The sequence below is a fragment of the Apodemus sylvaticus genome, chromosome 6 (assembly GCF_947179515.1).
Source record: "Apodemus sylvaticus chromosome 6, mApoSyl1.1, whole genome shotgun sequence".
Taxonomy (NCBI): domain Eukaryota; kingdom Metazoa; phylum Chordata; class Mammalia; order Rodentia; family Muridae; genus Apodemus; species Apodemus sylvaticus.
Genome location: NC_067477.1, coordinates 37,188,861 through 37,215,508, shown reverse-complemented (window position 1 = coordinate 37,215,508; position 26,648 = coordinate 37,188,861). Strand labels below are relative to the sequence as shown.

The window sequence follows — 26,648 nt, the reverse complement described above, 5'->3', positions numbered from 1 at the left end:
TTCAGTGGATTATGTATCAGGTCCAGTGTTTAATATGCTACAAGTTTTAAAAATTTCCACTAAACTTCTGCCGTAGCTGTTCTATTTTATTGAAAGGCAATCTATAAGCCCTGTCAGAACTAGGACCGTGGTATTCCACACTGATGGCTCGACAGTGCCAGATGTCCAGCCTGGAAGTGACCTGTACTCCATAAAGCAGTGGCTAAAGTTGTCTGGCATTATGGGTTGGTTACCACAGAAGGTCTCTTATCAGGTTCTAAGTTAAGCTCTCAAGAACCTCTGTTTTCTCGGGAGAATCTTCCGTGAGCGGCCTGTGTGATTCATAAGCTCGGGCACCATGACTGGCTCAGGTGTCTGTCGCCTTTCCTTCCTCCCTTTTTCTGAGGCTGTGCCTCAGGCTGCTACCTTCCAGGCCACTTGCACTATGTTAATGATGCAACGATGCCACAGAAAGAAGAGGCTTTTTTCTCAGGCACTTGGAGTATCAGCGCGTGTAATCGGCACAAACACGGGCACACAGGGATTGGTCATGTGAAATTTGTTGCATGTGCCACGCCCCAGCAACTGGGTTGTCTTGAGGCAAGCCCTCGGACCTAAGGAGGGCCTGTCTTTGGAGAGACCACTTACTTCAGAGACCAGGAAGTGTCTGAAGGCACTGGGTAAATTGGTCTGTATGTTCTTTGGTATCTCATTCTAAAAGTCAGCGGCAGTGATGGATAGAAGCTCACATCAAAATGCAGAGTGGAAACTAACACTTGAGAAGAGCCGACTGCTGGTGCTGTAGAGGAACCCACTGACCCACGGGAGCCAGCCATTGAATAAAGCGCTTTATTCTGTTTTCAGAGTCCGTCTTAAGTGGTGGAACCACTTTCTGATCCCGTTCTTAACCCCACTGGCTTCTCTCCCTTGATTTTATTCTCCAAAATCAGAAGTTAAGGGCCAGAAGTGGGGAGTGGATCATACTATGCCCCACCCCACCCCCACTTTACCCGACAGACTAACCACCTTCCTGGCACCTGGACCCTGTAGGAACAGTGTCTGGCTGTAGCCGTCTACTGGTTGCATGACTAAAGTAGACCCAGCACAGTCCTGGTTTGGGTCTTCTGAGCCAGAGGCTCAGTGTCCTGAGATGTCTCTAGAGATGCCCTATGTGGTGTACAAATGGCAGTGTTCCCCAGTTCGTCAGTTGGCTCAGCAAGTGCTGAGCCGGGGCAGCAGAGGCACCCTTCGACATGCTAGGCCTCAGCTGAAGTTCCGAGCTGTGTGCTGAGCAGGTGACTGTTGGCCGGCCGGTGCAGCTCTGCCCTCCCAACAGCTTCTGCAGTCTGAGGCCCAAGCAGGTTGTGAGCAGAAAAGGTAGCTGCTGCCCCACATTCTTCCCCTGAAGTCCACTGCAGAGAGGGGCCAGCCCAGCTGAGAGACCTGGGCCAGCTGTGCTGTCCACTCCCCCACCTTCTACCCCGTTAGCCGACTCCACTGGATAGTACTGAAAAAGGGGTGGGACTTAAGTCTGCGGGTGCCACCACCTCCTGCACCTAGGCGCCGCTGGGGATCAAACTGCAACAGCTGTGGGCAAAGATTCAATCAGCATAGCAGCCCTTCCCCACCCTGGAGGGAGACCCCCCCCCCGGGGGGGGGAGGGGGCTACTCTCACCCAAATCCCTAGGGTGTTCTTCCCTTGCTAACTCAGTCAGAAAGTTGGTGGTAGTACAGGCATTCATGGGCATTCCTGTGTTCCAGCAGGAACACGTGTTAATACACGTTAGTACGTGTTAATATGTACAAGCAGTTCCTCTCATCCCCACCCATATACCAGTAAGTCATCGGCAGCAAGACCCTCACCTCGGTCAGCAGAGAGGCTGCGGGCCCACTGAGCCACTCAGGCAGCTGGAGCTGGGTGTGGGCCTGGAATCCTGAAGGGTGGCTCTGGGACAGTGCCTGGAGAGGTGGGGGACACGGAGAGGCCACCTTAGGGAAGCTTGCAGCCTAGTGGCAGCCAACACACACACACACACACACACACACACACACACACGCCACAGTCCAAGAAGATTTTGATAGCTGCCTTTTGTTAGGATCTATTAATGACTCAGACTGAGCTAGACCCCAGACATGAAAGGGTTAGCACTGGGGTTGGTACCTGCAGCTTTTTAGAACCATTGTCTCCACTGTCTTGAGAGTAGACACCATTGGAAACAGCACTGGACTTTTTTCCTACAAGTCTCCACTGCCTGCTAGAGAGGCAATGGCAGGCCTATTGGTATATTTTTATTTTTTTATAAAGGGTTCTTAGAGATCCTGAGTTGTGACGAAGAAAGGCCTGTCAGGTCTGACCTTTATGTCACTCACACCGTTGCCTCCTCAAATGTAGTTTGTCTTCTCCCCTGCTTCCCAGCCTGACTGGCACCGCATGTCATTTTGAGCTCATCTGCGTGGAGTGCAGAGGGTAAAACCTGGTCAAGTGGGTGGTGTGTGTGTGTGTGTGTATATGTAGTATGTGTGTATGTATATTTGTGTATGTATGTGTGTATATATGTGTGTGTATGTATATTTGTGTATGTATGTATGTATGTATGTATGTATGTATGTATGTATGTGTAGTGTCTTACTGAACCCGATTGGCTGACCAGCATGCTCTGGGACTCTGCTCTCTCACCCGAGCCTGTTGTGGTGTTACAGACGTGCATCATCACACTGACTTTTACACGGTTGCTGGGGACCAGTCTCAAGTTTTCATGCTTGAGCAGCAGGCCTTTACCAGCCGAGCCCCTCCCCAGCCTGCCAGCGGGCCTGGCTGGCCTGGCTGACTCCTATGAAAGCCACCTCCTATCTCAAATTGAGGTCCAACGATTACAGCCTTGAAGAGTAAGGGGACTGGATAGTAGGAAAAAGAGATTTAGGTTATAATCCAGAGGCCTTCCAGGGAAAGGGTGCTGCCTCTCCAAACCTCAGGCTAGGCACGCTCTTCCATAAGCCTCTGGTTATGCCAACTCACATAATTCATAGACGCCAACAAATCCCCTTAGCCACCGGCCCTCACGCGGTAGGGGTTCCATTGCTGGCGGCCTGATGGGTGGAAGGACGCCCAGCCAGGTCGTCAGGCACGGAGAACCAGGCAGCCTCTGTTTCAACCCTGGCTGGCTGGCTGGCTAGCCTCTGCTCAGCCTAAACCCAATGGTCCCCACCAGCGCTCGACACCCTCCCTGCCCAGCGACTCACCATTCCTGTGAGCAATTCATACAGCAGCGACCCATAGCTCCACCAATCACAGGCCTCCGTCAGCTCAGAAATCCCCCCAACCTCTGCAAGAACAGGAACAATACATCCCCACCTCACAGAGGGCCCTTCTGTTCTCATTCCAGCACCCACTGCCCGTCCCGTCTTTAACCCAAGGTCTAGAAACCTCTCCCAACTCCCTTCTTGCCTGGAGCACTGTACAGACAGTCCACAGCCTCCTGGCTGCACTGGGGCTCCACTTCTGACCACTGGCCAAAATATGTGAGTTGGATGTGACCTTCTTGTCCAGTGTGCAGAGAGGAACGGTGGGACAAAGTTGCATCACTGAGCGGCAGGAATCTCCAGACAGTCCCAGGGCTTCCCCCAATACAATCATGTCAGGGGTCGAAGGTCATCCCAGGTGGAGTCTCCCTAAGGGTGCGGCCCCTTGCTGCCCAGGGCCCAGGGGTGTTCCTGAAGCTTCCCCCCACCCCAGGATCGTGTCTTCTCTGAAGGAAGGGGAGGGGGAAGAACAGCATGTAGCTTTATAGTCTTGGGAGTTCCGTTGACTCCGGGCTCCCACGTGAGGTGAGGAGTGGGGTTGGTGCAGGGAGGCTGGGGCTCTTACCTGCCTGGTCCAGGAGCAGGTTCTGTGGGTTGAGGTCCCGGCACAGCACCCCCTGCTGATGCAGCGCCTCCAGAGCCAGCAGCATCTCAGCTGCCCACTGCTTCACCTGTCCCTCCCTCAGGCTCCAGGCAGCTCTTCCGGTCCCCAGGCCGGCCCTGTTTGCTGACAGAGGGTTCTGACTCCTGCCTCGGCCGTAGGCCCCTAGCACCCGGTCGGCCCCTTCTCGTACCCAGTGGAGCCTCTGAGTGGGTGCTGAGTTCGAACTCTGACCAGCTCGCCTGACTTGACGACTGTGCAAGTGGCCACACGGGGCCTCTGTGAGGTCTGAGGAGCAGACAGCACTGGTCCTGGATGAAGGTTCAGCGCCAGCCCCTTTCTGAAGTTGGAGGGCTGGGGTAAGGCTCTGGGAAGTCCATGGAGGCTCCGCTGGGATTCTGTCCTGCCTCGAGGTGGGGCCTGGTGGGAGCTTCGCTGGGGTCATGAGGCTGAGGCTGGGCCCGAGCTGGGCTTTCGACTTCTCCTGGGCAGAGCCAGACTTGAGCCCAGAGTATTGCAAGTGGGCCTGGGAGAGTAGATGTGACCAGAGGGTGCCTCCTGGGCCAAAGAGGGAGCGGGAGGGTAGGAAGGAAGAACACTAGGCCCAGGCTCAGTCCTACCTTCCCTCCATTTCATCAGCCTCCTCTGCCTCCTCAGAGACCTGATCACCCTGCTCTGACCAACCTCCGGGGAGCCCAGACTCACAGCCTGCATATCCGATTGTTGGTGAACTTGGATTGCATTTGTTTAAACACCACATGATACACTTCCTCTTCACAAAAGGTAAAGGCCACACACGGATTTACCGTGACCTCATCATGAGCCAAGGATGTGCCTCACATTTTATAATCACTAAGGATCTGCTGCATGGCTCAGTTCCTTGTCTTTACAGTTTTAGTCACCAGGCTCACCTGTGGCCATTCAGGTATATGCACTGACCAGAAAAACCAGGACTAGAGGAAATGGTAACAAAGACAGCTGAATAAATGTCCCCCTTCACTTGCCTAGGGTGGAGACATCCTCCAGAGGATGTCCCCTGCTCTATCAGCACCATGCAGAGGTCCACAGCAGCCTGGCCCCACCCTCAGCCTTCAGAAACTCTGAGCTCCCCGTGTGGGCCACACGTGTGAACCAAGCTATATTCCTCCTCAGAGCTCAGAGCTGGGGAGAACAGTAAGGCCCTAAAGCTCAGAGGAATTGATGGGCCCTCACAGGTCCCCACCTTGCACATACTCCAGATGCAGGAAGATGGAGTCCTCGCTCATGAAGTATCGCAACAATTTTGTCATGTAGGGGACACCACGTGGGATGATAGTCAGTCGCTCCCGGCTCACCATGTGACACCTGGGAAGGCTCTGGGGAGGGGACAGGGTATGTCAAGGAGCGCTTCAGGACACCAGGATGTGAATTGGGAGCCAGGCCGAGTAGCATCTGCTTCCACCAGTTCCTGGCCCAGCCCTCACCCCTGTAATCCCATGAAATCCATGTCCTAGGATGAGCTAGTGTGCATGCATGTCAGTCTTGGAGCCCTGGGCATTGCTCAGAGGAATTGGCAGGTTTGGGCTTCAGAGGGAGCATGGGCACATTCTGGGGTGGGGGGAAGGGGTTGACAGGGGTCTCAAGAGCTCTGAGAAAGTTCCAAGAGGAAGGCTGCATAGCATGGCAGCATCTGGGTAGCACCTGCCTTCAGGATGAAAGTTCCTCCAGTTGCTGGGTCCTGGACCACCTGCACCTGCCAAAGGTCAGAAGTCGCTGGTCAAGGTGGGCGTCAGTCCCCGGGCTTCCCATGTCCTGAGGCCAACATCCATCCTGCCCCAGTCATCTACCCTTACAATTCTCAAACATCTAAGCGCAGGTGCTTTTTTTTTCCTCCAGCATCTGGGACTCCTACCCTATGTCTAGTGCTCTCTGGACTCCCGCTCTGGGGAGCTTTCTAACCTCCTGTCTCCCCTGGTTGTGAGCTCCACGGGGGTATGGGGGCAGGGACCATCCTATCCATCTTGGAATCCCCACAGTCCTGCATAATGCGAGGATAAAATCAATATTTTACCTAAGATGGCAAGATGCTCTAAGTACCCTTTGTTGGGTTTGCCGTAACCCTCTTGAGAACGTCTCTCCTGCTCCCTGCCTACACTAGCCAGGCCCTGTGTGACCGGAAGAGGGCAGCCAAGATCAACACTTCAACTGCAGCCTTTGGCCAAAGGGGGGAGGGGGTATCGTCCCAGGAGGGATTGAATGTGGCATGGCTGAAGCCATCTTGGAGTTAGTCAATTCTTCAGAGCTTTGCTTACAAGTGAGGCTAGGCAAGGCGAGGTTGTGCACACGTTTAATCACAGCAGCGAATGAGAGAGGCAGAGGCAGGCAGGTCTCTGTGAGTTCAAGGACAGCCAAGGTTACATGGTGTGCCCTTTCCTCAAAACAGAACAGAACAAAACAAAACAATAAAACCCCAGAAAAACGAAACAAAACAAAAACCCCAAACTCATGAAGAGCCCGAGGCTTCTGAGAATGTGGTTCCTGATCGGGCAGGCTGACTGCAGCGGACTCACTTAAGGGATTTCTCTTCTTTGCTATACTTCTTTTTAAATAAAGCACTTCTTTGTGCACACCAGTCACCTGTCCTTTGATAGTGGCCCTCTCCTTCTTGGAGTGGCTGTAGTTGGTGGAGAACTGGGTCCGCACTAGACAGAGGTGGAATCGCAGCCTAGGGCCAGAGTAGGGCAAAGAGCCCTTTCTTTCTTTCTTTCTTTCTTTCTTTCTTTCTTTCTTTCTTTCTTTCTTTCTTTCTTTCTTTCTTTCTTTCTCTCTCTCTCTCTCTCTCTCTCTCTCTCTCTCTCTCTCTTTCTTTCTTTCTTCTTCTTTTTTTAATGGTACTGGGCCTCATACGTACTAGGCTAGAGTTGTTACTGATTTACATCCCCTAGCTCAGGGCTCCAGTTTTAGAGCTTGGGCAAATAAACTGACTTTGTTTGTTTGTTTGTTTGTTGGATTTTGGTTTTTTCGAGACGGGGTTTCTCTGTATAGCCCTGGCTGTCCTGGAACTCACTCTGTAGACCAGGCTGGCCTCGAACTCAGAAATCCATCTGCCTTGGTCTCCCAGAGTGCTGGGATTACAGGCATGCACCACCACGGCCCGGCTATAAACTGACTTTCTTAACTGCCAAAGAGGAATTATAAATGTCCACCTTTGCTATATCGCTGGTTTGTAAGTAGGAAAGTCTTTAATGAAAGCCATGACAGTATCACATGATTGCCAAGTCACGCACCTTCTCTGAACCTTGTGCTTGTTTCTGTGTGTGTGTGTGTGTGTGTATGCAGGATGTGTATACACAGTATGTGTGTGCATGCATGTGCGTATGCACAGTGTGTGTGTGTGTGTGTGTGTGTGTGTGCGCGTAGAGGCCAGACTTGATGATGATGTTGGATGTCTTCTTCCTTAGCCGTTCATTCTCCATCTTACTTTTTGAGGCAGTCTCTCACTGAGATTGCAGCTCCCACTTTCAGCTAGGTTGGCCGGCCAGCAAGCCTGTTTACCGCCTCGGTACTGGGGTTATAGGCATGTACCCTACTGTGTCTAGCTTTGTGTGTAGTTGCTGGGAATCAAACCCAGGTCCTCATGTTTGCGTGGGAAGTACTTTGCCAATGGAGCTGTTTCCCTAAGCGGCCCAAAAATGGGGATCACAGCAGTTGATACTTTATAACATCATTGTGCTTGCTGGTAAAAACAGAGACTCCAAGTGTAAATCCTCCTCAGCCCTGGTAATCAGTGCGAAGGGCTTTAAATGGCTTACTTCACTGCGTTCTCCTACCAGCTTTACTGGTGAAATTGAGGTTCTGAGACATGTAACCATTCACTTTCAAGCCTACGGCTAAAAAGCGATAGCATCAGAATTTGAATACAGACAGGCTGGCCCTAGAGTGGGGGTGAGTCGGTGCCTGCCAGGCTGTTCCGGAAGCAGAGGGCTAGGCTCGCCCCACCCCTCCTTCCTATACCAGGGCTCCCGCACCAGAGCCGCAATATCCCTTTTGACCACAAGAGGTCTCCCTCTCATGGCTAGAGACCTAACTCAGGCTGGCCTTGGCTTCCTGACCAAACTTGTGCAACGTTTTGCAACGTTTGAAGAGAGAGGCAGAAAAGACTGGGTTCATTTAGGAAAAGATTCCCACAAGTATTGCCTCCCAGATAGTTCCGCACCATCCTTCCCCAAGTGGTATTCCCCGCCACCACCTCGTTGGCCAAGTCCTCTGATTTATAGTCTGAAAACTCAAGTCGAGGATGGGAACCAGAAGTTAGAGGATCCATGCATTAAAACCTATGTATTCAAAACATATTATACCCTATTTTCTTTCGGAAGGGTTTAGACCTAAACGTTAAACAACTACTCTGAAGTTAGGTAGGGTGGTGAATTGATTTCCTTCTTCCTTTTACTTCCTCTTTTACACGACTCTCTCAGTATCTTTCTAGCAGAGGGAGCATTTTCCCATTGATACAACCAACCAACCAAGCATGCACATCCTCTCCCTATGATAAGTGGCCTGGGGGACAGAACAATAGCCAACACCTGGCTCCCTTGGATCTGTCGCTCTCTCTTGAGATAATTGTCAAGGGGCTGGTGGAGTCTGCACAGCACACGTGAGTCCCTGGCTTTGCTCCCCAGCCTTGCATAAACCGGGAGTAGGGACACACGCCTGTCCTCCCAGGACTCGGGCTGTGAAGGCAGCAAAATCAGGAGTTCAAGGTCATCCTTGACTGTGTGGCAAGTTTGAGGTCATCCTGGGCTACATGAGATGCTGTCTAAAATCTGTCAGAAATCCGCCTGGCTCTGCCTCCCAGAGTGCTGGGATTACAGGCATGCACCACCACAGTATGTGTGTGCATGCATCTGCAGGGGCAGTTATTAAACTACGGCACTGCCAAGCACAGCTCTCTGTGGGACAGAGATGTAGTCCTGCCCTGTACAGTGGGGAAGCCGTCGACCCCAGTGGTGGTGGAGCCCATGTTACTGAGACACAGAAAACTAGGTTTTAATTAACCCACAAATGGGAGATTAACCTTATAACTGGGAAGATGGAAGGCAATTGTGGCTACTTTTGAGTGTGTGCACATGTACATATACACACACACACACACACACACACATACACACACAATGGGAACAAGATTGCTCACTGCGGAGGTATGAGACCTGGGTTCAAATTTTCCACAATATGAAGAGAGCATCACTGTTGAGCTGGGATAGGAGGCTCACTGGGGCTTCCTTGCCCCCGGGCAGCTCAGTGAGAGACCCTGAGTCAAACTAGTAGAGATGAAGGGGGTGGGACACCTGGCACCCTGTGTGCGTCCCTGAGGAATTCTGGGGCATTGAGATACACCTTTGGTGAAAGGTATGATATGACCTAACCCTAACCCTAGCCCTGTTTGTTTGTTTTTAAATACATCTTATTTATATACTTATTTTATGTGAGTACACTGTAGCTGTCTTCAGACACACCAGAAGAAGGCATCGGATCCCATTACTGATGGTTGTGAGCCACCACGTGGTTGTTGGGAATTGAACTCAGGACCTCTGGAAGAGCAGCCAGTGCTCTTAACCTCTGAGTCATCTCTCCAGCCCCTGATTAGGCCTATTTTTAAAGACACACAGGAAATCTAAATCCTGGGTGGCATCTCTCTTGAAGCAGGCACACCCAAAGCTCCAAAGGTGTTCTTGATTTTTGTTTAAGACAGAGTCTCTTTATTATAAGCCCTGACTGACCTAGTAGTGTTATGTAGACCAGGCTGGCCTCGAACTCACAGAGATCTATTTTCTAGAGTGCTGGGATTAACGGTATCTACCACGCTCTGCCCAGGTCAAACAGGTTGTTAAAGGCTTAGAGGGGAAGACACAGTTGAGCCGAGTTGGAACAGTGAGTCGGCAAGGCCAGCGCTCCATTCGAAGTGGGCAGCTCCTCCTCAGCTCCCCAGAGCTACATGGGAATGGGAGCTCCACATCTCAAGATCTGAGTTTTGTTTTTCATGAGACACTTGACATGTGGACTTTCATATGAAATGTACCCATTTGAAAATGTTGATAACAACAATGACGAAGACAACAACAACATCAAGCCCAAACCCTGAAAACGAGAAGCATCTCAGAAGGCTTTTCTTCCTCACGCCCAGTTCAGAGCATGAGTCTCTGAGAAGGTCCAGAGAAGGGTGGGGACAATCACTGACAAAAGCCCCCAGGTGTCCTGGCTGCCTACCTAGTCCCTCACATGCCCACGGCACCGCGCCCTGCCACCTCTCTCCCTGCCAGCACTTCTGCAGCCCTGTGGGCCCCACAGACAAAACCTTTCTGGGCTCCAGGATTGTCCTGAGCAAGGCCTTGGCTCCCTTCCTGGGCCTGAGGGTGGCCACTAGCAGGCACTAGCACGACTCTGCTGCCTGGATCTGCCTGGGCAGAGCCCTGGAATGGGACTGATGGGCCTAACGCCTTTCCTAATTTGGGGAAATTTCTGTCCTTGACTGAGACAAAACCTAGAGGAGGAAGAAAGACTCCGGGAAGGAGGTGGCATCCACCACTTGAGAATCTGAAAAAGGGAGTGAAAAGGGGAAAAGGGCAACCCGAACATCTTAATGTGGTCCCCCGCCCCCACCCCTGCACAGGCCTCAGGGCACGGAGGTTTAAACTCTTTGCCTATGTGTATGTCCCCAGGTTGAATAAATCAGAGAGTTCTGTCACAGATTTCCTCTTGGGGAACTTCTCTTATATATGCATGTCCCCAAAGCTCTGAGAATGTCTAAAGTTAAAGTACCGGGGCTGGAACTTTCATTGAGTGTTTCCCAAATGTATTTAGTTCAAAGCGCCTCTCTTCAAGCCTAGCATCTCACTCAGAGATATGGTGTCAGTCAGTCTGTCTGTGAGAGCAGCTGTGCTTAGCCAAGGTCAGCTTGTGGCCACTGTGCAGTTCAGTGGGGGAGGGGGGGTTGCAGCAGACGGGAAGCTGGCTGGACCTTCCCTGAGCCTGGGGCCTGTTCCAGGGAAAAGCAGCTGGGGGAGGCCTGGAGATGGGAACTCAGCCCGCCCTGCTCCTGTTGCTCCTGAGCCGTCAACCATGCCTTAAGTGTGTTAGCATGTGCCAGGCCTTTCCCAAAAATCGTTTCATTTCCTTCTCAGATCACCACTTTGGGGGATGGAAACCAGCTCTCAGAGCCGTGAGGGGATTTGGCCATGGCTCACCGGTCAGACCCAGTGCACGCTGCCCCCCACCCCCTCTGTAGGGCAGAGAGGCACACACCGCTGCCCTCCCTTTCTCTATGGCCTCCCAGACCCATCGCAATCGCCCAGTGCTTTAAACTCCACACTTTGGTTTCAACCCTAGAAAGTCTGACTCCACAGGCTGGGCACGGATGGGGTCCTGATAGCTATGTTTGAGAAATTCACCCGATGACTCTTAGAACTGTTTAGGGAGCCCTGGGCTAGAGGCGAGGGCAATCTAATAGAGGCTCAACTCTTACATGACCTCTTTGTCCCGCAGATTTCTCCACTTTAATAGGGGTTGGGATGTCATCTCCTGTCTTCTGGTCTGCTCCGGATTAAGGGAAAGGGGAAAGGTGCAAGATGGGCGCAGGACCACCAGAAGGGAAAGGGTGGAGCTGCCAAGGTCCTGGACGAACCTCGCCATCTCAACGTAATGCCAATGTCCACCGGACAGGCTGGAGATGGGAACCTTTCAGTACAGGAAGTGCTCGGCTGTGTGCCGCAGCCTGGGCGGGCAGACTGAGGGTAAGGAGGAGGGCTGTGGGAAATGCGCAGAGCAGCGAGTGCAGGGCGGCTCCCTAGCATAGCTCCTCCCACAGTCTCTGGGCGCTTTCGTCTGAGCAGGCCGGTGGAAGGAAACGGACTGTCTGCTTCTTCTCATTCTCCTATTCCTCTCTAGAACCTGACAGATGCATTTTGAGAGAGAAGAGGAGGCACTGGACCGGGCTGCTCTCCACTCCCATGCAGGCAGCACTATAGACGCCTTCCATCCTATCCTATCCTACCTCTCCCTCCTCCTCCTCTCCCTCCTCCCCACCCCAGACTGGACGCATCTGCGTCCCTTCCCCAGTACTCACTCACCTTCTTGATGATCCCGACGACCCTGCACCCCTTCAGCTGCTCCAGAGCAGAGCTCAGTGTGCGGATGGGCCGGAGCCTCAAGCTACTGAAACCCTGCGGAGGAGAGTCCAAGACCTCAGCTGTGGCTGTGGGCAGGGTTTCTGGATGTCAGGAGAGGACTGGGAGTCACAGTGGCGAGGACTTGCGGTCCAGGCAGACCCTGTCTCACAAGGTCAGACTGAGCAAAGATGGTGTTCTTGATTCAGAGTTTGGGGCACACTGGCTCAAAGCACCGCCTGGCTTGTGCTCAGCCCCTACCCAGCTGTATTAGGACTGCTTCTAGGGACTTCAGCATCTCCTTTTCAAAAGTTTTGTCTATGAGAGGCAGTGGTGGTACACGCCTGCAATCCCAGCACTTGGGAGGCAGAGACAGGCAGATTTCTGAGTTCAAGGCCAGCCTGGTCTACAGAGTGAGTTCCAGGACAGCCAGGGCTATGCAGAGAAACCCTGTCTTGAAAAGCCAGAGAGAGAGAGAGAGAGAGAGAGAGAGAGAGAGAGAGAGAGAGAGAGAGAGAAGAGGGGGGCAGATGCTCTCAGGGTTTGTGGTGGGAACATGTGCGTCTTGGCCTCAAAATTCAGACAATCTGCTTTTGTGAAAGGCAAGTTACAGGATGCAGTAGCTTGGAGGGGCGTGGCATGGGTTAGAGAAGTAACAGGAGGAGTTAGATGCAAAGTTGTGTGTGTGTGTGTGTGTGTGTGTATGTGTGTGTGGCTCAGGGTTATATTACAAATACCTGCATTGTGCCCACTCAGCAGAAACAGAATCTGGAGACTGCTTACTCCTGTGAGAATGGTACGGAGTCCCACACAAACTGGGGTGGGTGTTTAAGTCACGTGTGCCAGGTGCTCTGAGAGGCTGAATGAGGTGTGAGGATGTGGGAGACAGGGGAAGGATGGGTGGGCAACCCCGGCTCATGCTCAGACTCACACCCTCTGCTATCCACTCTTCCCTGCAGCGGGAAGGGAGTGAGGGCTGTGGCCGTGGCTATCTCTCCCCGGAGTCCTCTTTCTCTCCTCACCGTGTTGGGGCTGGCTCCACTGCCCAGCGTCCGCTGCAGGTGGCAGTTGAAGATCTCCTCCGCCCTCCGCAGGTACTTGGTAATTTTCAGCTTCACAGCTTCACATCTCTCCTTGTTGGGGTCAACTGTGGGGAACCAGAGGTCATCATCTGTGCCCGCCAGACTGTACTCCACCCTCTATCCTGGGCTCACTGGTGGCTGAGATGCCAACTACACCTGCCTGTCACCGCTGATGGCTCCTATTTCCCCAACGGCTTTAACTGGTTCATCCCCGGGCTCTGTGTTTGGGAGCAGGGCTGAGAAGAGAGGTGCATGAGAAACGGGGAACCCCACCACCCTCAGCCACCTGTTCCTTACAGCCGGTACCCAACCGCCTCACGGGCTGTTCTCACACCCGGGAAGGAACAAGGTGGAGATTTTCATGTCCCTTTCCCTCAGAAGAGGACAATGCTCTCTCTCTTTCTCTCTCTCTCTCTCTCTCTCTCTCTCTCTCTCTCTCTCTCTCTCTCTCTCTCTCTGCCTCCCAGTATGAAAAAGGCCAGGGTGGGGACCAGAGTAGATAGATAAGGAGTGCTTCCGGCACTCCAGAAGCCTGGCCAGGGTCTCCTCAACAGGGACTCTGGTGACTTTAGTCTTCATAGCCTGCCACAGGCCCTTAGGTCTCAGAGTCAGCATGAAAACGCCTCATGTGGCCCAGATCAGTGCCTCCCTCTCCCCTACAAGCCTAGACCTCCCTTCCTCCCTCCCTCCCTCCCTCAGTCTCTGTGCAGCACTGCTAGGCCTTTAATGGACAACACCCGTACCATCATCAGCATTCACATCTAGATGTCCCTTGCTAGGCCCCTCTGACCCCGTTCTCCTCTTTTCTCCCTTTGCTGCCCCTCTTTGCTCTTCCCACCCAGGATTATAATTACATATCCACCTGTCAGTCAGCCCCGCCCCCCTCCTCTGGAGTGCAATTCCCAGAGGGCCACTGCCCAGCCAAGTCAGTGGGTCAAGTGCATAAGCAGCAGGAGCTGAAACGACTCCACCTTCCGGTGTACCCCTCTGTCGCTGCGGAGCCTTGAGCAAGCCCTTTAACTGCTCCATGCCTCAGTTTCTTCACCTGGAAAATTAGTTCCTGCTGGCATTGGAGAGATGATTCGGTGGTTAAGAGAGCGGGCTGCTCTTCCAGAGGACCAGGGTTCGATTTCCAGTACCCACGTGACAGCTCACAAGTGTCTGTAACTTCAGTTTCAGAATATCTGACACCATTACACAGACATACAGTCAGGCAAAACACCAGGGCACATAAAATAGATAAACAAATGAATCATAAAAAAAAAAAAAGAAGGACTGGAGAGATGGCTCAGAGGATAAGAGCACTGACTGCTCTTCTAGAGGTCCTGAGTTCAAATCCCAGCAACCACATGGTGGCTCACAACCATCTGTGACGGGATCCAGTGATGCCCTGTTCTGTTCTGGTGTGTCTGAAGACAGCTACAGAGTATTCATAGATATAAAATAAATAAATTTAAAGAAGAAGAAGAAGGAGAAGAAAGAGGAGGAGGAGAGGAGAGGAGAAGAAGAAGGAAGAGAACAAGAAGAAGGAGAAGGAGAAGGAGAAGGAGAAGGAGAAGGAGAAGGAGAAGGAGAAGAAAATTAGTTCTCACCCAGAGCAACATACTTGTAGCTTAAGCAGTCAGGAGGCTGAGGTAGATAGGTTGCCTGGACAACAGCAAAAGGCTTATCTCAAATAATGATGATAAATGATATTACTACTAATTCCTGTATACCTGTAACTATTACTGTGAGACTTGAATGAGTTAATACAGTTAAAACCTAACGGGGTGTGCCAGGTAGAAATGCCTTAGTAAATTCACGTGTTCATTACTGTTCGTCATGGAGGCCCGGCAGGGTTAACACAATGCTCTGATATGGACAGAGACAAAGGATGCTTCCCTGGCCGTCTCCTGTCCACTCGGTCCACGCACGTCCCCACCCTCACCGTGCACACCGCGGAGCAGCGCGTCCACACCGTTCTGGTAGTGGTTAAAGGCAGCCTCGTAATCTTCGCTGACATCTCGTTCCAGCGCCAGGTGGATCTGTGTAGCCGCGTCGACCAGGTAGTCACGTTTGGTCACGTCAGCTGTCCCTGTCGATACCCGGTTACGAATCTGTTCCAGGTACACGCAGGCCTGGGACCGGGCCCGTGAACAGGGTTCTGGCTCCAGGCCTGGGCCAGGTGGACATTCACAGGCTACCAGGCTCATAGTGGCCTGGCTGCTGTGACCTGCAAGAAGCAAAGGCTTTAGGGAAGGCACGAGTTGGGAGCCACACCCCTGCCTGTACTGCAGCTTCTTCCCAGAACATTGGAGAGGCTGGTAGTCACATCCAAAAGCTGGAGGGACAAGCGATGGTAAGGTCCCTTCACTCACTACACTGGGTCCTACCTCAGTGAGGCAGTGATAGAATAACAGTCCATTCAAATTCAGTCCCACAAATATCTTCCCATCTTGTATGTACAAAGCACGGAGTGCTGGGGATACCTGTGACCCACAGAGCATTTAAGGGGTGTCCACAGAGCAAACCCAGTGTCAAGTACATAGCAAACATTCAGAAGTCACACACGGCTCAAAGCTTCTGGTCTCGCCTCTCCTCCACCTCGGTCTCCCCTCCTCCCTGCCTGCTTTTTCTTCTCAGCCATACCTCTCCCTCGAAACAAAACATTGTTACCTTTGGCCCCTAGAGGTCATGAAGTCAGTGAGTGGGGAACGCCCCTCCCCCGCCCCTACCCAGGCACCAAGCCTGGAATGGAAAGCTCATCAAAGCCCCTCGGGAGATGAGGTGACAGATTAGATGCCAGTTCGCGTGGAGTTCAGTGAGAGTGTCACGGTGACCCAGCCCTATGGAGGCTATCCCAGAAGTCCAGGGGCCAGTGAGCCCTCCCAAAGACCTGACAGTAACTCCTCCTCCCCAAGCAATGTGTGACCCCAGTGGCCCAAGGGATAAGAGTGGCAGCTGCCACAGGGGAAGGGGCAAAGAGAAGGCAGCCAGCTGCACGGTCTCTGTCCCTCACAGCAGCCTAGCAGCCACCGGTGCTGTCTCCCGTACCCTGGACAATGGCCAGCGGGGTAGCTTTAATCCCTGGATCTTTTCCCATCTCAGCAAGGAAAGAAACACAGGATAAAGGAAGAGGTGGGGGAGGAATGTCACATATCCAAGCAACCAGGAGCTGAGAGTCTTGACCAAGATGAGGCCAAGAGATGGAGAAAGGCCGCCTCCCGGCTCTGCCAGGCCCAGCGGGACAAGTAGCTTCCAGGCCTGTGCTGGGGCATCAACTCCTGCTGCGCAGGGCTGCGGGCTTCGGTCCACCTCTCCGAGCCGCAGGCCCCAGACTATACCTGTCAAGCAAGCAGCCGCGTGCACAAGCCCGGCACACAAGGTGCATCACTGCAGCGAACGTCCAAGGAGGTCGAGCAGAGGCAGGGAGGAGAAGGCTCCTCCTCGTCTGGGAGGATGGCTGAAGAGAGGAGCAAATACTATACCTGTCCGCGTGCCAGAGCTCCGGGCCTTCCCGCCAACCTTGTCCCTCCACCTCTGCAAGGCTCCGTCTGTGTCTATCACCCTTCCGCAGGTGCGGGGGGGGGGGGGGGCGGGGGGGGGCGTCTAGCGGGTGCCTGCCTGCCATTGGCTAAGGATGAGCTCATCCTCAACCCGTTAGAATAAACCTCCAATCATCGTCCTCCTTGGCTTCTGACAGCCCTTAAAGCCCTAGAGTTTGCAAGGCCAGGAACTCGGAACTGGGAGTGGGAGACAGTGGGGATGGAGTGAATGTAGGGTGGAGAGAAGAGAGCTATTGTCACCCAGAGATGTAGGAGGGGCTGCCTCAGTCCTCTAAGCCAATGAAATTTGCCACAGCCCTTCCAAGAGACTTTCCTCATTCACTACTTCAGTTAGTCAATGGCTCTCTGTTGGGTGTTCAATGTTACGCTGCCCCAGGGCCTAGTGCAGGGATGCTTCACAGCTCAATCTGCCCAGGTCTTCCTGGGCTCTAAAGTCAGGCGAGCAGTTCGGAGTTTAGCAGCACTGAATCCTAACCTGGAGTCAGAAATGCATTCCCAAGAAAGTCACAAATGACCCGCCCGAGCCCCTTGCTTGTCAGAAGTTTTCCCACATGGGTCTCCTCTGGTTCCTCTTTCTCCCCCACGCCCCGTCTTGCCCAGAGCTGTCGCCTTCTCTGGGGATCAAACTCAGGTCACCAGGCTCAAATAGCAGCACGTTATGCACCAAGCCACCTCAACAGCTCCAGGTTTATCTCTTTATTAATACAATAAAACAACTTTTTAAATTTTGAGTTATTTTTTATCTCATGTACATTGGTGTTTTGCTTGCGTATATGTCTATGTGAGGTGTTCGATTCCTTGAAACTGGACTTACAGACAGTTCTGAGCTTACAACAGACAGCTGTAAGCTACCATGTGGGTGCTGGGAATTGAACCCTGATCCTCTGGACAAACAGCCAGTGCTCCCAACCATGAAGCCATCTCATTAGCCCTAATAAAACCTCTTAAATCCAACAATCTAGAACTAAAATAAAACATAGCCCACAGAAAGGGAGGTAATGTTTGGAAATCATGCATTTGATAAGGGTCTGGTATCCAGAATGTATGATAAAATTCTTACATTTTGTCTTAGTTACTGTTCTGTGGTTGTGAAGAGACCTCATGACCACGGCGACTCTTTTGAAAGAGAACATTTAATTGGGGGCTTGCTTACAGTTTCAGAGGTTTGGTCTCTTATCATCATGGTGGGGTGCACGGTGGGAGACAGGCAGGCACTGGAGCAATAGCTAAGAGTTATATTCTGAAGAAGACAGAGAAGACAGAGGGGGGAGGGAGAGGAAGGGAGAGGAAGGGAGGGGAGAGAGGGGAGGAGGAGTGGAGGGGAAGGGAAGGGAAGGGAAGGGAAGGGAGGAGAGGAGAGGAGAGGAGAGGAGAGGAGAGGAGAGGAGAGGAGAGGAGAGGAGAGGAGAGAAAAGAGAAGAAGAGAGAATTAGCCTGGGTCTGGCATGGGTTTTCAAAACCTCAAAGCACACTTCCTCCAGTGAGACCACACCTCCTAACCCTTCTAATCCCAGCAAAGAGTGGCTGTTGCTGCTGATGGCATTTATGCACAGACTTTCACAGGAGTGAAACACTGGATCGTATGTAACTATAAATCTAACTTCGTAAGCATCTGCTAACTCACTTTCTGCAGAGCCGTGTCATCCACATCCTCAACAGCAGGGTGAGGTCCCAGTCCCTCCAGAACACTGTCGAGCCTTGTTATTACCATAACAAGGTAATTTTCCTTACTCTGGCCATCCAGTGGATATCAGCGGTATGTTGTGATTTTAAACTGCATTCCCTTAGGACCAATGATGCTGAATATCTTCTCATCTATTTACTGGTTGTTTTCATATCTTCTTTGAAGAAATTATTAAAATCCTTTGCTCAAACTTTTTGTCTTTGGCTTGTTAAAATGTGTAGTGGTGCAGGGCAGCGGTGGCCACACACCTTTGATCTCAGCGCTTAGCAGGCAGAGGCAGGCAGATTTCTGAGTTCGAGGCCAGCCTGGTCTACAGAATGAGTTCCAGAACAGCCAGAGCTACACAGAGAAACTCTGACTGGAAAAAACAAACAAACAAAAAAATGTGTAGTGGTTTGAATAAAGATGGCCCCCACATACTCCTCTATTTAAATGCTTTGTTACAAGGGAGTGACACTCTTTGCTGGGATTAGAAGGGTTAGGAGGTGTGGTCTCACTGGAGGAAGTGTGCTTTGAGGTTTTATTAGATTTTTAAAACTTATTCTTTATTTCTCTCTCTCTCTCTCTCTCTCTCTCTCTCTCTCTCTCTCTCTCTCTCTCTCTGTGTGTGTGTGTGTGTGTGTGTGGTGTGTGTGTGTGTGTGTGTGAATGTGCCCAAGGAGATGAGAGAGGTATTGGCTTCCTGAAGCTGGATGCTACCAGACAGTTGTGAGCTGTCTGAGGTGGGTTCTGGGAACTGAACTCAGGTCCTCTGCAAGAACCATTTCTCCAGCGCCATTGCACATATTTTTTAAATGACAGGCATGTGTGTTTGTATGTTTGCATAATGCCCCAGCATGCACTGGGAGGTCAGAATGCAGCTTGCAGGAGTCAGCTCTCTCCTACCATTTGCATTTCTGAAATCAAACTTGGGTCATTAGGCATCGTGGCTAATGTCTGCATCTGCTTTTTGCTGAGCTATCTTGTCTTTGCTTGTTTGCTTGTTCGTTCGTTTGCTCCTTCCTCCCTTCCTTCTAGCATGCTGTCTTGGTTCTTTTCTTTTCTTTTTTTCTTTTTCTTTTTCGTTTTTTTTTTCGTTTGTTTTTTGGATTTGGTTTTTTCGAGACAGGGTTTCTCTGTGTAGCCCTGGGTGTCCTGGAACTCACTCTGTAGACCAGGCTGGCCTCGAACTCAGAAATCCGCCTGCCTCTGCCTCCCAGAGTGCTGGGATTACAGGCGTGTGCCACCACTGCCAGACTTCTTTTATTTTTTTTTTTTAATGATTTGTTTTAATTATGTGTCTGTGGCTATGTCAACATGCCTGCAGGTGCCCATGGAGGCCAGAAGAGGGCATCAGATCTCCTGGAGCTGGAGTTACAGACAGTTGTAAACTGCCCAACATGGGTGCTGGTAACCAAACAAGGCCTCTGTAAGAGGAGCCAGCATTCCTGATGGCAGAGCCATCTCTCCAGCCCTTTACTCAATTTTCAAAAGTGATCATAACAAAAAGCGAAGACTCACTGGACAGTGGTGGTGTACGCTTTTAATCCCAGCACTTGGGAGGCAGAGGCAGGCAGATTTCTGAGTTCAAGGCCAGCCTGGTCTACAGAGTGAGTTCCAGGACAGCCAGGGCTACACAGAGAAACCCTGTCTCTTAAAAAACAAACAAACAAAACAAAAAAACAAAAACAAAAAGCAAAGACTTCTTGGTCCTTTAAAACTCTTTCTATCTACACGGGTCCCAAGTCCATCCTGTGCCCATCAAGGTCATGCACGGCGAGGTTCTCACTGTTTTGGTCATTTCAGCTCCCCCATCTTCTTTTCACACACCACCGTTTTAGTTTGAACATCATGATGGTTTTTCCCTCCAAATCCAAACATTTCTTTTCCATCCAATACAATGTGTTTGATGAGAATATCTGTATCTGCTACTCTATTAACTATAAGAACATTTTCAACTCTTTGTTTCTGTCTTATTTTTCATTTTTTTATTGTATGTGTGTGTGTGTGTGTGTGTGTGTGTGTGTGTGTGTGTGTGAGTGCGTGTCACAGCCCATATGGAGCTCAGAGAACAACTTACAGAAGTAAGTTCTCTCCTCTGCCACACAGGTCCAGGATCACACAGCTCAGGTGGCCAGGGTTGGCAGCAGTTGGCATTCCCACTCTGAAGCAGCTCACGATCTCCAAGGACAGGATTTGCCTGTGTTCTCCAAGCCGGTTTCCAGCTTATTGTCTCCTGACTCTTGAATGTTGAGATTACAAGCGTAAGTTACCTGGCCTAGCTGTATCAATATTATTTTTCAAAAACATGAATAAATTGGAAGATGCAGAGATGGATCAGTAGTTGGGAACACTTGCTGCTTTTCCAGAAGACTCAGTTCCCAGCGCCTACAAGGCAGTTCCCGAGGGTCTGTAACTCCAGTCCCAAGGGTTCTAATCTCTCTGTCTCTAAGGGTACAAAACATGTTCGTGGCACACAGACATATGTGTATACAAAACACCCTAAAACATAAAATAAATAACCATAAAATGTGCACATATTAAAACTCACGAATCAGAGCCAGGCTCTGCATACTTAACTGACTGTCAGACACTTCACCTCATCCTCCTCTTTCTTCTCTTGTCCTAAATGCAGCGGACGGACCCTGCCAACCTGGGGAGCCTCTCCAAGCACTAGTCAGATTCTGCCCTTCCTTGCTCAAACCTGGGAGAGGTCCCTTCTTGCTCCAAGATGTACTCAGGGCCTCCTGGGGCCCCCAAGGTCTTCCTTCACTGCCCTTCCTCATTTCTTCTCCCTAACGGACCTCATCCTTCCAACTTCAGCTCCTCATCATACCAAACATCTCTCACCCTAGAGCCCCTACCCTGGAGCTGCCCTTTCTAGGACAGTCTTCTTCAGAAATCTGCCTAGCTCTCCTCCCCCCATTTTGAGTCCATTCCCTGAAACGGTTTTCTTCTCAGTCTGACACCCACTCCCTGCCTCTGTCTCTGTCTCTATCTCTGTCTCTGTCTCTCTCTCTCTGTGTGTGTATGTGTGTGTATATGTGTGTGAGTGTCTTTCTGTGTGTGTGAGTGTGTGTTTATCTCTGTCTCTTTGTCTTTGTCTCTCTGTGTGTGTGTGTCTCTGTGTGTGTGTGGTCTCTCTCTGTCTCTATCTCTGTCTTTCTGTGTGTGTGTGTGAGTGTGTGTCTCTGTCTCTGTCTCTGTGTGTGTATGTCTCTCTGTCTCTGTCTCTGTCTCTGTCTCTGTGTGTGTGTGTGTGTGTGTGTGTGTGTTCCCCTTCCCTCCCCTAGATTGACAGCATGGCCTCTAATCTACGCATTCCTTTCTCTGTGCCGTTTCTTTCCTCCCTCTGGTATGACATTCACATGCACAGGGGCTTCTGTTCCCTGCTGTACCCCAAATGCCAAGCACAGCATATGTCATGTAGGATCACTCAGGCAATGCTGTCAAGGGGATGAGTGGGCTCTAAAGCTTAAGAAGAAATTAACGAGGGAATGCAGTTGAGGAGGGCCATGGAATAGAAGGCTCTGGACAGAGACAAGATAGGGAGGAGTGCCCTGTCTAAAGTAAAGGAGAGGATCGCCTCTGCTGACCAAACAGAAGGCATGAGGTCACTGACAGACATCAGTACCACTTCCTGAGGGAGACAAACACTTCTTCACAAGCTCTAAGCAAAGCTCCCAGATTTTCTTCTTAACGCGATAATGAGTTATCTTCCAAGCACAGAGCAAACCCCATCTGTAACTCAGAAGCGTTCCCACAGTCCGTCATCCTGGCTCGAAGCAGGGTCATACATCTCCACCCCTTTGCAAGTCGGGCTGAGTCACAGAACTTGCTCTGAAGTGCTCAGGGATGAAACATGTGGTATTTTAGGGTGGTAGCTTCAAAAGCCAGTGGATAATTCATCTTTCCCCTTCCGCCCACCAGAGTGAGCTTAGAAGAAGACAGCCCAGATCTCTGGGAAATAGCGGTATGTAAGAACTCTTTCCTCCAGCCATGACGTGTGTTGGATATGAACTGTGAGTGACAGAGAAGGTTTTATTGCAGGAAGCAACTGAATGGAGATTGTGCAGCAAAGGGGTGCCTTTGATTTCCGTGGCTCTTGCTGTTTTTAGGAAGCAAGAGATTTCTGCATGCAAAGAGTTGTCTATAAAAGGACGTCTATTGCAGCTTTTTTAATAGTAACCACCACCAAAACCTAGATGTCCAATAGTGTGTCTGTTATCAGAATCCTACATGATAAAACACAAGCCAGGATTAAAATGGTATCGTAGGAGATAGATAATGTTATTGGAAACAATTCAGACCAGATGGTGTTTACGGTTTTACTTATTTTTATTTTATGTGTATGAATGTTTTGTCTACATGTGCTTAGGAGTACCACATACATGCCTGGGAGGGACAAAGAGGCCTTAGATTCCCTTGATAGGGAGCTAGAGAGGGTTTAGTGCCGTTTGGGTGCTGAGCAGCCACATTCCTAAGCACTGAGCCATCTCTCCAGTCCCCAGATTACGTTTTAAAAGCAGGCTATGAGATAAACAGTGGATCGATCTCACTTCCACTTAGGTCTTAAGATAAGAAGACTTGCAAGGATTCTGCACGTCTCGCTTCTTCTCTGCCTTCACCTGATGATGACGATGGTAATAGTGGGGAATTTTGACATGAAACATTCTCATAAAATCTATGGCTTGGCCGGGCAGTGGTGGTGCACGCCTGTAATCCCAGCACTTTGGGAGGCAGAGGCAGGCAGATTTCTGAGTTCGAGGCCAGCCTGGTCTACAGAGTGAGTTCTAGGACAGCCAGGGCTACACAGAGAAACCCTGTCTCGAAAAAAACAAAAACAAATCTATGGCTTGGCCTGCTTTGTTCAGAGAGGTTGAAAGTGATGTTTGTCCTGTAGATGTTCTACAAGGGGGCAGAGGAGGGTGGGCCATGGTCAATCTGTCAGAATTGAACAAGGTTCTGGTGGAGAGGGTGGAAGAAGAAAGAGACAGACTGGGGAATAGCTTTTGTCTGCAACCTAAACCAGTTTAGTTTATTTTAAGATTTATTTATTTACTATGTTCTGCTTACATGTATGCCTATACACCAAAAGAGGGCACCAGATCCCATTACAGATGGTTGTGAGCCACCAAGTGGTTGCTTGGAATTGAACTCAGGATCTCAGGAAGAGCAGCCAACCTCTGAGCCATCTCTCCAGCCCCTAAACTAGTTTTGTACCAAAGCTCTAAGACACATTTTCTTGCTTGTTCTTTGGATTTTGGAAGAATTTGTGGTAGATTGTAAGAAAGATCTTTGGAGGAGAATATTGAAAGAAGATATCACCACCAATTCTATAGAACAAGAAGCATCTGCTGCTTGATTAAGCGAGGGAGGGCATGGTCCTGGCAAGGCGCAGCATCTCGGGAGGGAGAGGACTGTTGCTATACAGTAGCCCCCTTTTCCTGAAGGGCTAGGGATGTGTTCCAAGACTCCCACCTGATGCTGGAAAATCTGACTAGTACCAAAGCTCATATATAAGCACTGAGACACCACCACAGCAGAGCTGGAAACTGACAGCAGACAGCTACTAAGTGACTACAGGCGGAGAGGGTAGCACATACAGTGTGGATACACTGAAGGCAGGGACAGTGCACATCCGGGTGGGGTGGTACGTGACAGCCAGACACTCCATCACATTACCAGGAACAGCCTACGATTTTTTTAAATTACTGATTGTTTATTTCTGGAATGTTCCACTTTATATTTTGCAATTCTAAGTAACAGGGACTCTGGAAAGTGAAAATATAGACTACTTACTGTGGGGGTTTGGGGAGAGGACAGCGTTCAGGAACGAGGCAACTTTTACTGGCTGTTCTTTGACCCTAGGAGCCCCGCTGGTGGAGTAGACTGTTGCTAAGTGGTTATTTTCAGAGGTGTGGCTGTTACGAACTGAGTGTGGGTTTCTGGAGCCTGGGTACTGGACCAAGTGACCATGTAAATCAGGTCTATAATCTGTCCTAAGAGATACCTATTATCATAGCCACACAATGATCAGACTTTCTTTTCTTTTTTTTGAGACAGGGTTTCACTGTATAGCCCTGGCTGTCCTGGAACTCACTCTGTAGACCAGGCTGGCCTCGAACTCAGAAATCCGCCTGCCTCTGCCTCCCAGAGTGCTGGGATTACAGGCGTGCGCCACCACCGCCCGGCTCTTATGATCGGACTTTCTTAAGAGTATTAGGTGTTCTATCCTCATGGGGAAGCAAGGTGAGGAGCAGAAAAGTCTCCACACATAGAAACACGAAGTCGCCGTGCAACATTGTGGGTCTTTTCTTTTTGAGACAGAGTCTCCCTATGTTGTCCTGGCTATCTTGGAACTCACCTTGTAGAGCAGACTGACTCACTTACAGAAATCCTCCTGTCTCTGCCTCTCCAGTGCTGAGATCTCAGGTGAGAGCCACCACACCCTGTCACTGTGTGCCTTTGGTGGAGCTAATCTCCACTGGTCAGGGCTTCTCACTCAAGGAGGGGTCAAGGGCACCCAGGGCCACCTAGATATTCTGACATGAGAAGGGTCCTCAGGAGTCCGCAGTGTCCTGTGGGGTGAGAGGTTGTACTTCCAGTTTCCCCGGGAGCACTGATCTAGGATTTATGCAATTCTAGCCCCACCCCGTCTACCAAGCATGAACTCCATAGCCCTACAGGCCTGGCCCTGATGTTTGGGGGAGGGAGTCAGGACACTACGTGTGAGTCCCAGCCTGTTGGGCCTGGTTTTGCCTCTTCACACTGTGGCTTCTGTGTCTGTGCAGCAGCCAGCTGTAGCCAGCTGTCAAGTTTCTGACCCTCCAAGATGCTGGGGAAAGAATTTCTGGGGCTGATCTCACTCCTCTGGGACTTGTCTTGGAGGAGAAGACTCCACAGGCTTCAGGGACCCTCTGATGGTGCTGAGAGATGGATAACCCTGTAGGGGTTTACCTCAGGCTAACCCTCAGACCCCTGCTGCGCCTCCATGCTCTGTATCACTACCACTGGAAGGCCCTATGGTGCTGGGTGGCCCCGGCTGAGGCGTGAAAGGGTAGGGCCACAGAGGCCAGAGTAAGAAGAAAGACAGTATGGTCTCCTGCACTGAACAGCCTTACAGAGGGGCCAATAGTGCATCACCCGCCATCCAGGTGACCTTCCATAATCCAACTCAACAAGGGTGCCTCAACCCCTTCCCAGCCTGCTGGCCATCTGATGTTTTCCATGGCAACAGGGACCAGAAACACACCATCTTTTTGGCCTAGAGTCTTTGAGGTGGGGCCTCATCTGCCTCAGCCGAGGCCAAAGTCATGGGAGAGAGGCTTTTGGGCTTCCCTCAGGAAAGGGAGGGGTCCAACTTCTCCAGAAAAACAGCTGTTAAGCTTTGTTACTGACAGACAGCCATCTCTCCACACCAAGACTCAGTCCTGTCAACGCCCATCTGGAGTCTTGATTTCCCACCCAAGTTTGTGGGAAGGCCTTTTCTGCAGACCCACCCAGGCACACCTCACAGATGGTTTGGCCAGCTCCTCCAGTGGGGAGCACGGCTCTCTCCTCCTCCTGTGGAGGAGGTGCTGTATTGAGGGCAGGAGGCATCAGCTTCAGGTCCGGATTCTATCCCATCTCAGTTCTTCCTGGGAAATTGGAAAATTCTGGCTCATTCAATCTATGTAGCTTTTGACAACCCAAGCCTCAGTGTCTATATCTGTATAACAAGGAGGGGAAATTTCATAAATTTTCTTTAAGGCTTGTGTATTGTTTGTTTGTTTGAAAACATCAGCGACTCCACCTCATCAGCCCTAGAACCACTTGAGAATGGCTGTCTAACCACGACTTTCTCAAGTCCATCAACAGTTTGCCTTTACCCAGAACTGGGGGTAGGGGAGGGAGGAGGGGGAGGGGCAGGGGTGGGGTGGAGTTTTGCTTTGTTTGTTTGTATTGTTTTATTTGTTGAAACAGGGTGTGACTATATTGTCCAGGATGGTCTTGAACTTAACAATCCTCCTGCCTCATCCTCCTAAGTGTTCACGCCACCGCATCTGGTCTATAATGTGCTTGTTCTTTAAAGAACAACTCAAGTGTCACCAACTCTTCCTTCCTTCTAAGTATAATCTCAATCCTTTGACTAACTTTCTTCCCTAGTACTGAGAATTGGACCTAGGACTTTCTGTGTGCTAGGCAAGTGTCGTACCCCTGAGGTATACACTCAGCCCTTTAAACAAATATTAATATAACCATAATATTAATGTAAATATAATTTTAATAAATACATTTTATATTGAATATATAACACATTAATATTATATATAATATATTCTTCAAATTTTTTAAAGA

At 50.6% G+C, this 26,648-nt stretch overlaps 1 protein-coding gene across 1 annotated transcript; it reads right to left on the bottom strand.

Annotated features, from left to right (window-relative positions):
* Positions 1-65: 65 nt before the first annotated feature.
* Rps6kl1 (ribosomal protein S6 kinase like 1) lies at positions 66-16,636 on the bottom strand. The gene is made up of 11 exons (XM_052185407.1): positions 16,568-16,636; positions 15,028-15,312; positions 13,041-13,165; positions 11,983-12,075; positions 5,565-5,612; positions 5,103-5,235; positions 3,845-4,438; positions 3,425-3,517; positions 3,220-3,302; positions 1,843-1,938; positions 66-1,566 (listed from the first exon to the last, which is right to left on the bottom strand). Exons 2-11 carry the CDS (start codon positions 15,290-15,292, stop codon positions 1,456-1,458), a joined length of 1,641 nt encoding a protein of 546 aa, XP_052041367.1. The 5' UTR covers positions 15,293-15,312; positions 16,568-16,636; the 3' UTR covers positions 66-1,455.
* Positions 16,637-26,648: the final 10,012 nt, after the last annotated feature.

What these genes read in the sequence shown, in the direction of transcription:
- Rps6kl1 (XM_052185407.1), bottom strand. Translation starts at nt 15,292, where the DNA reads ATGAGCCTGGTAGCCTGTGAATGTCCACCTGGCCCAGGCCTGGAGCCA. An exon ending in TCGTCGGGATCATCAAGAAG is followed by an intron (nt 5,613 to 11,982) that starts GTGAGTGAGTAC and finishes GACCTTTGGCAG; the next exon opens with GTGCAGGTGGTCCAGGACCC. An exon ending in CTGTCTGTACAGTGCTCCAG is followed by an intron (nt 3,303 to 3,424) that starts GCAAGAAGGGAG and finishes CTGTTCTTGCAG; the next exon opens with AGGTTGGGGGGATTTCTGAG.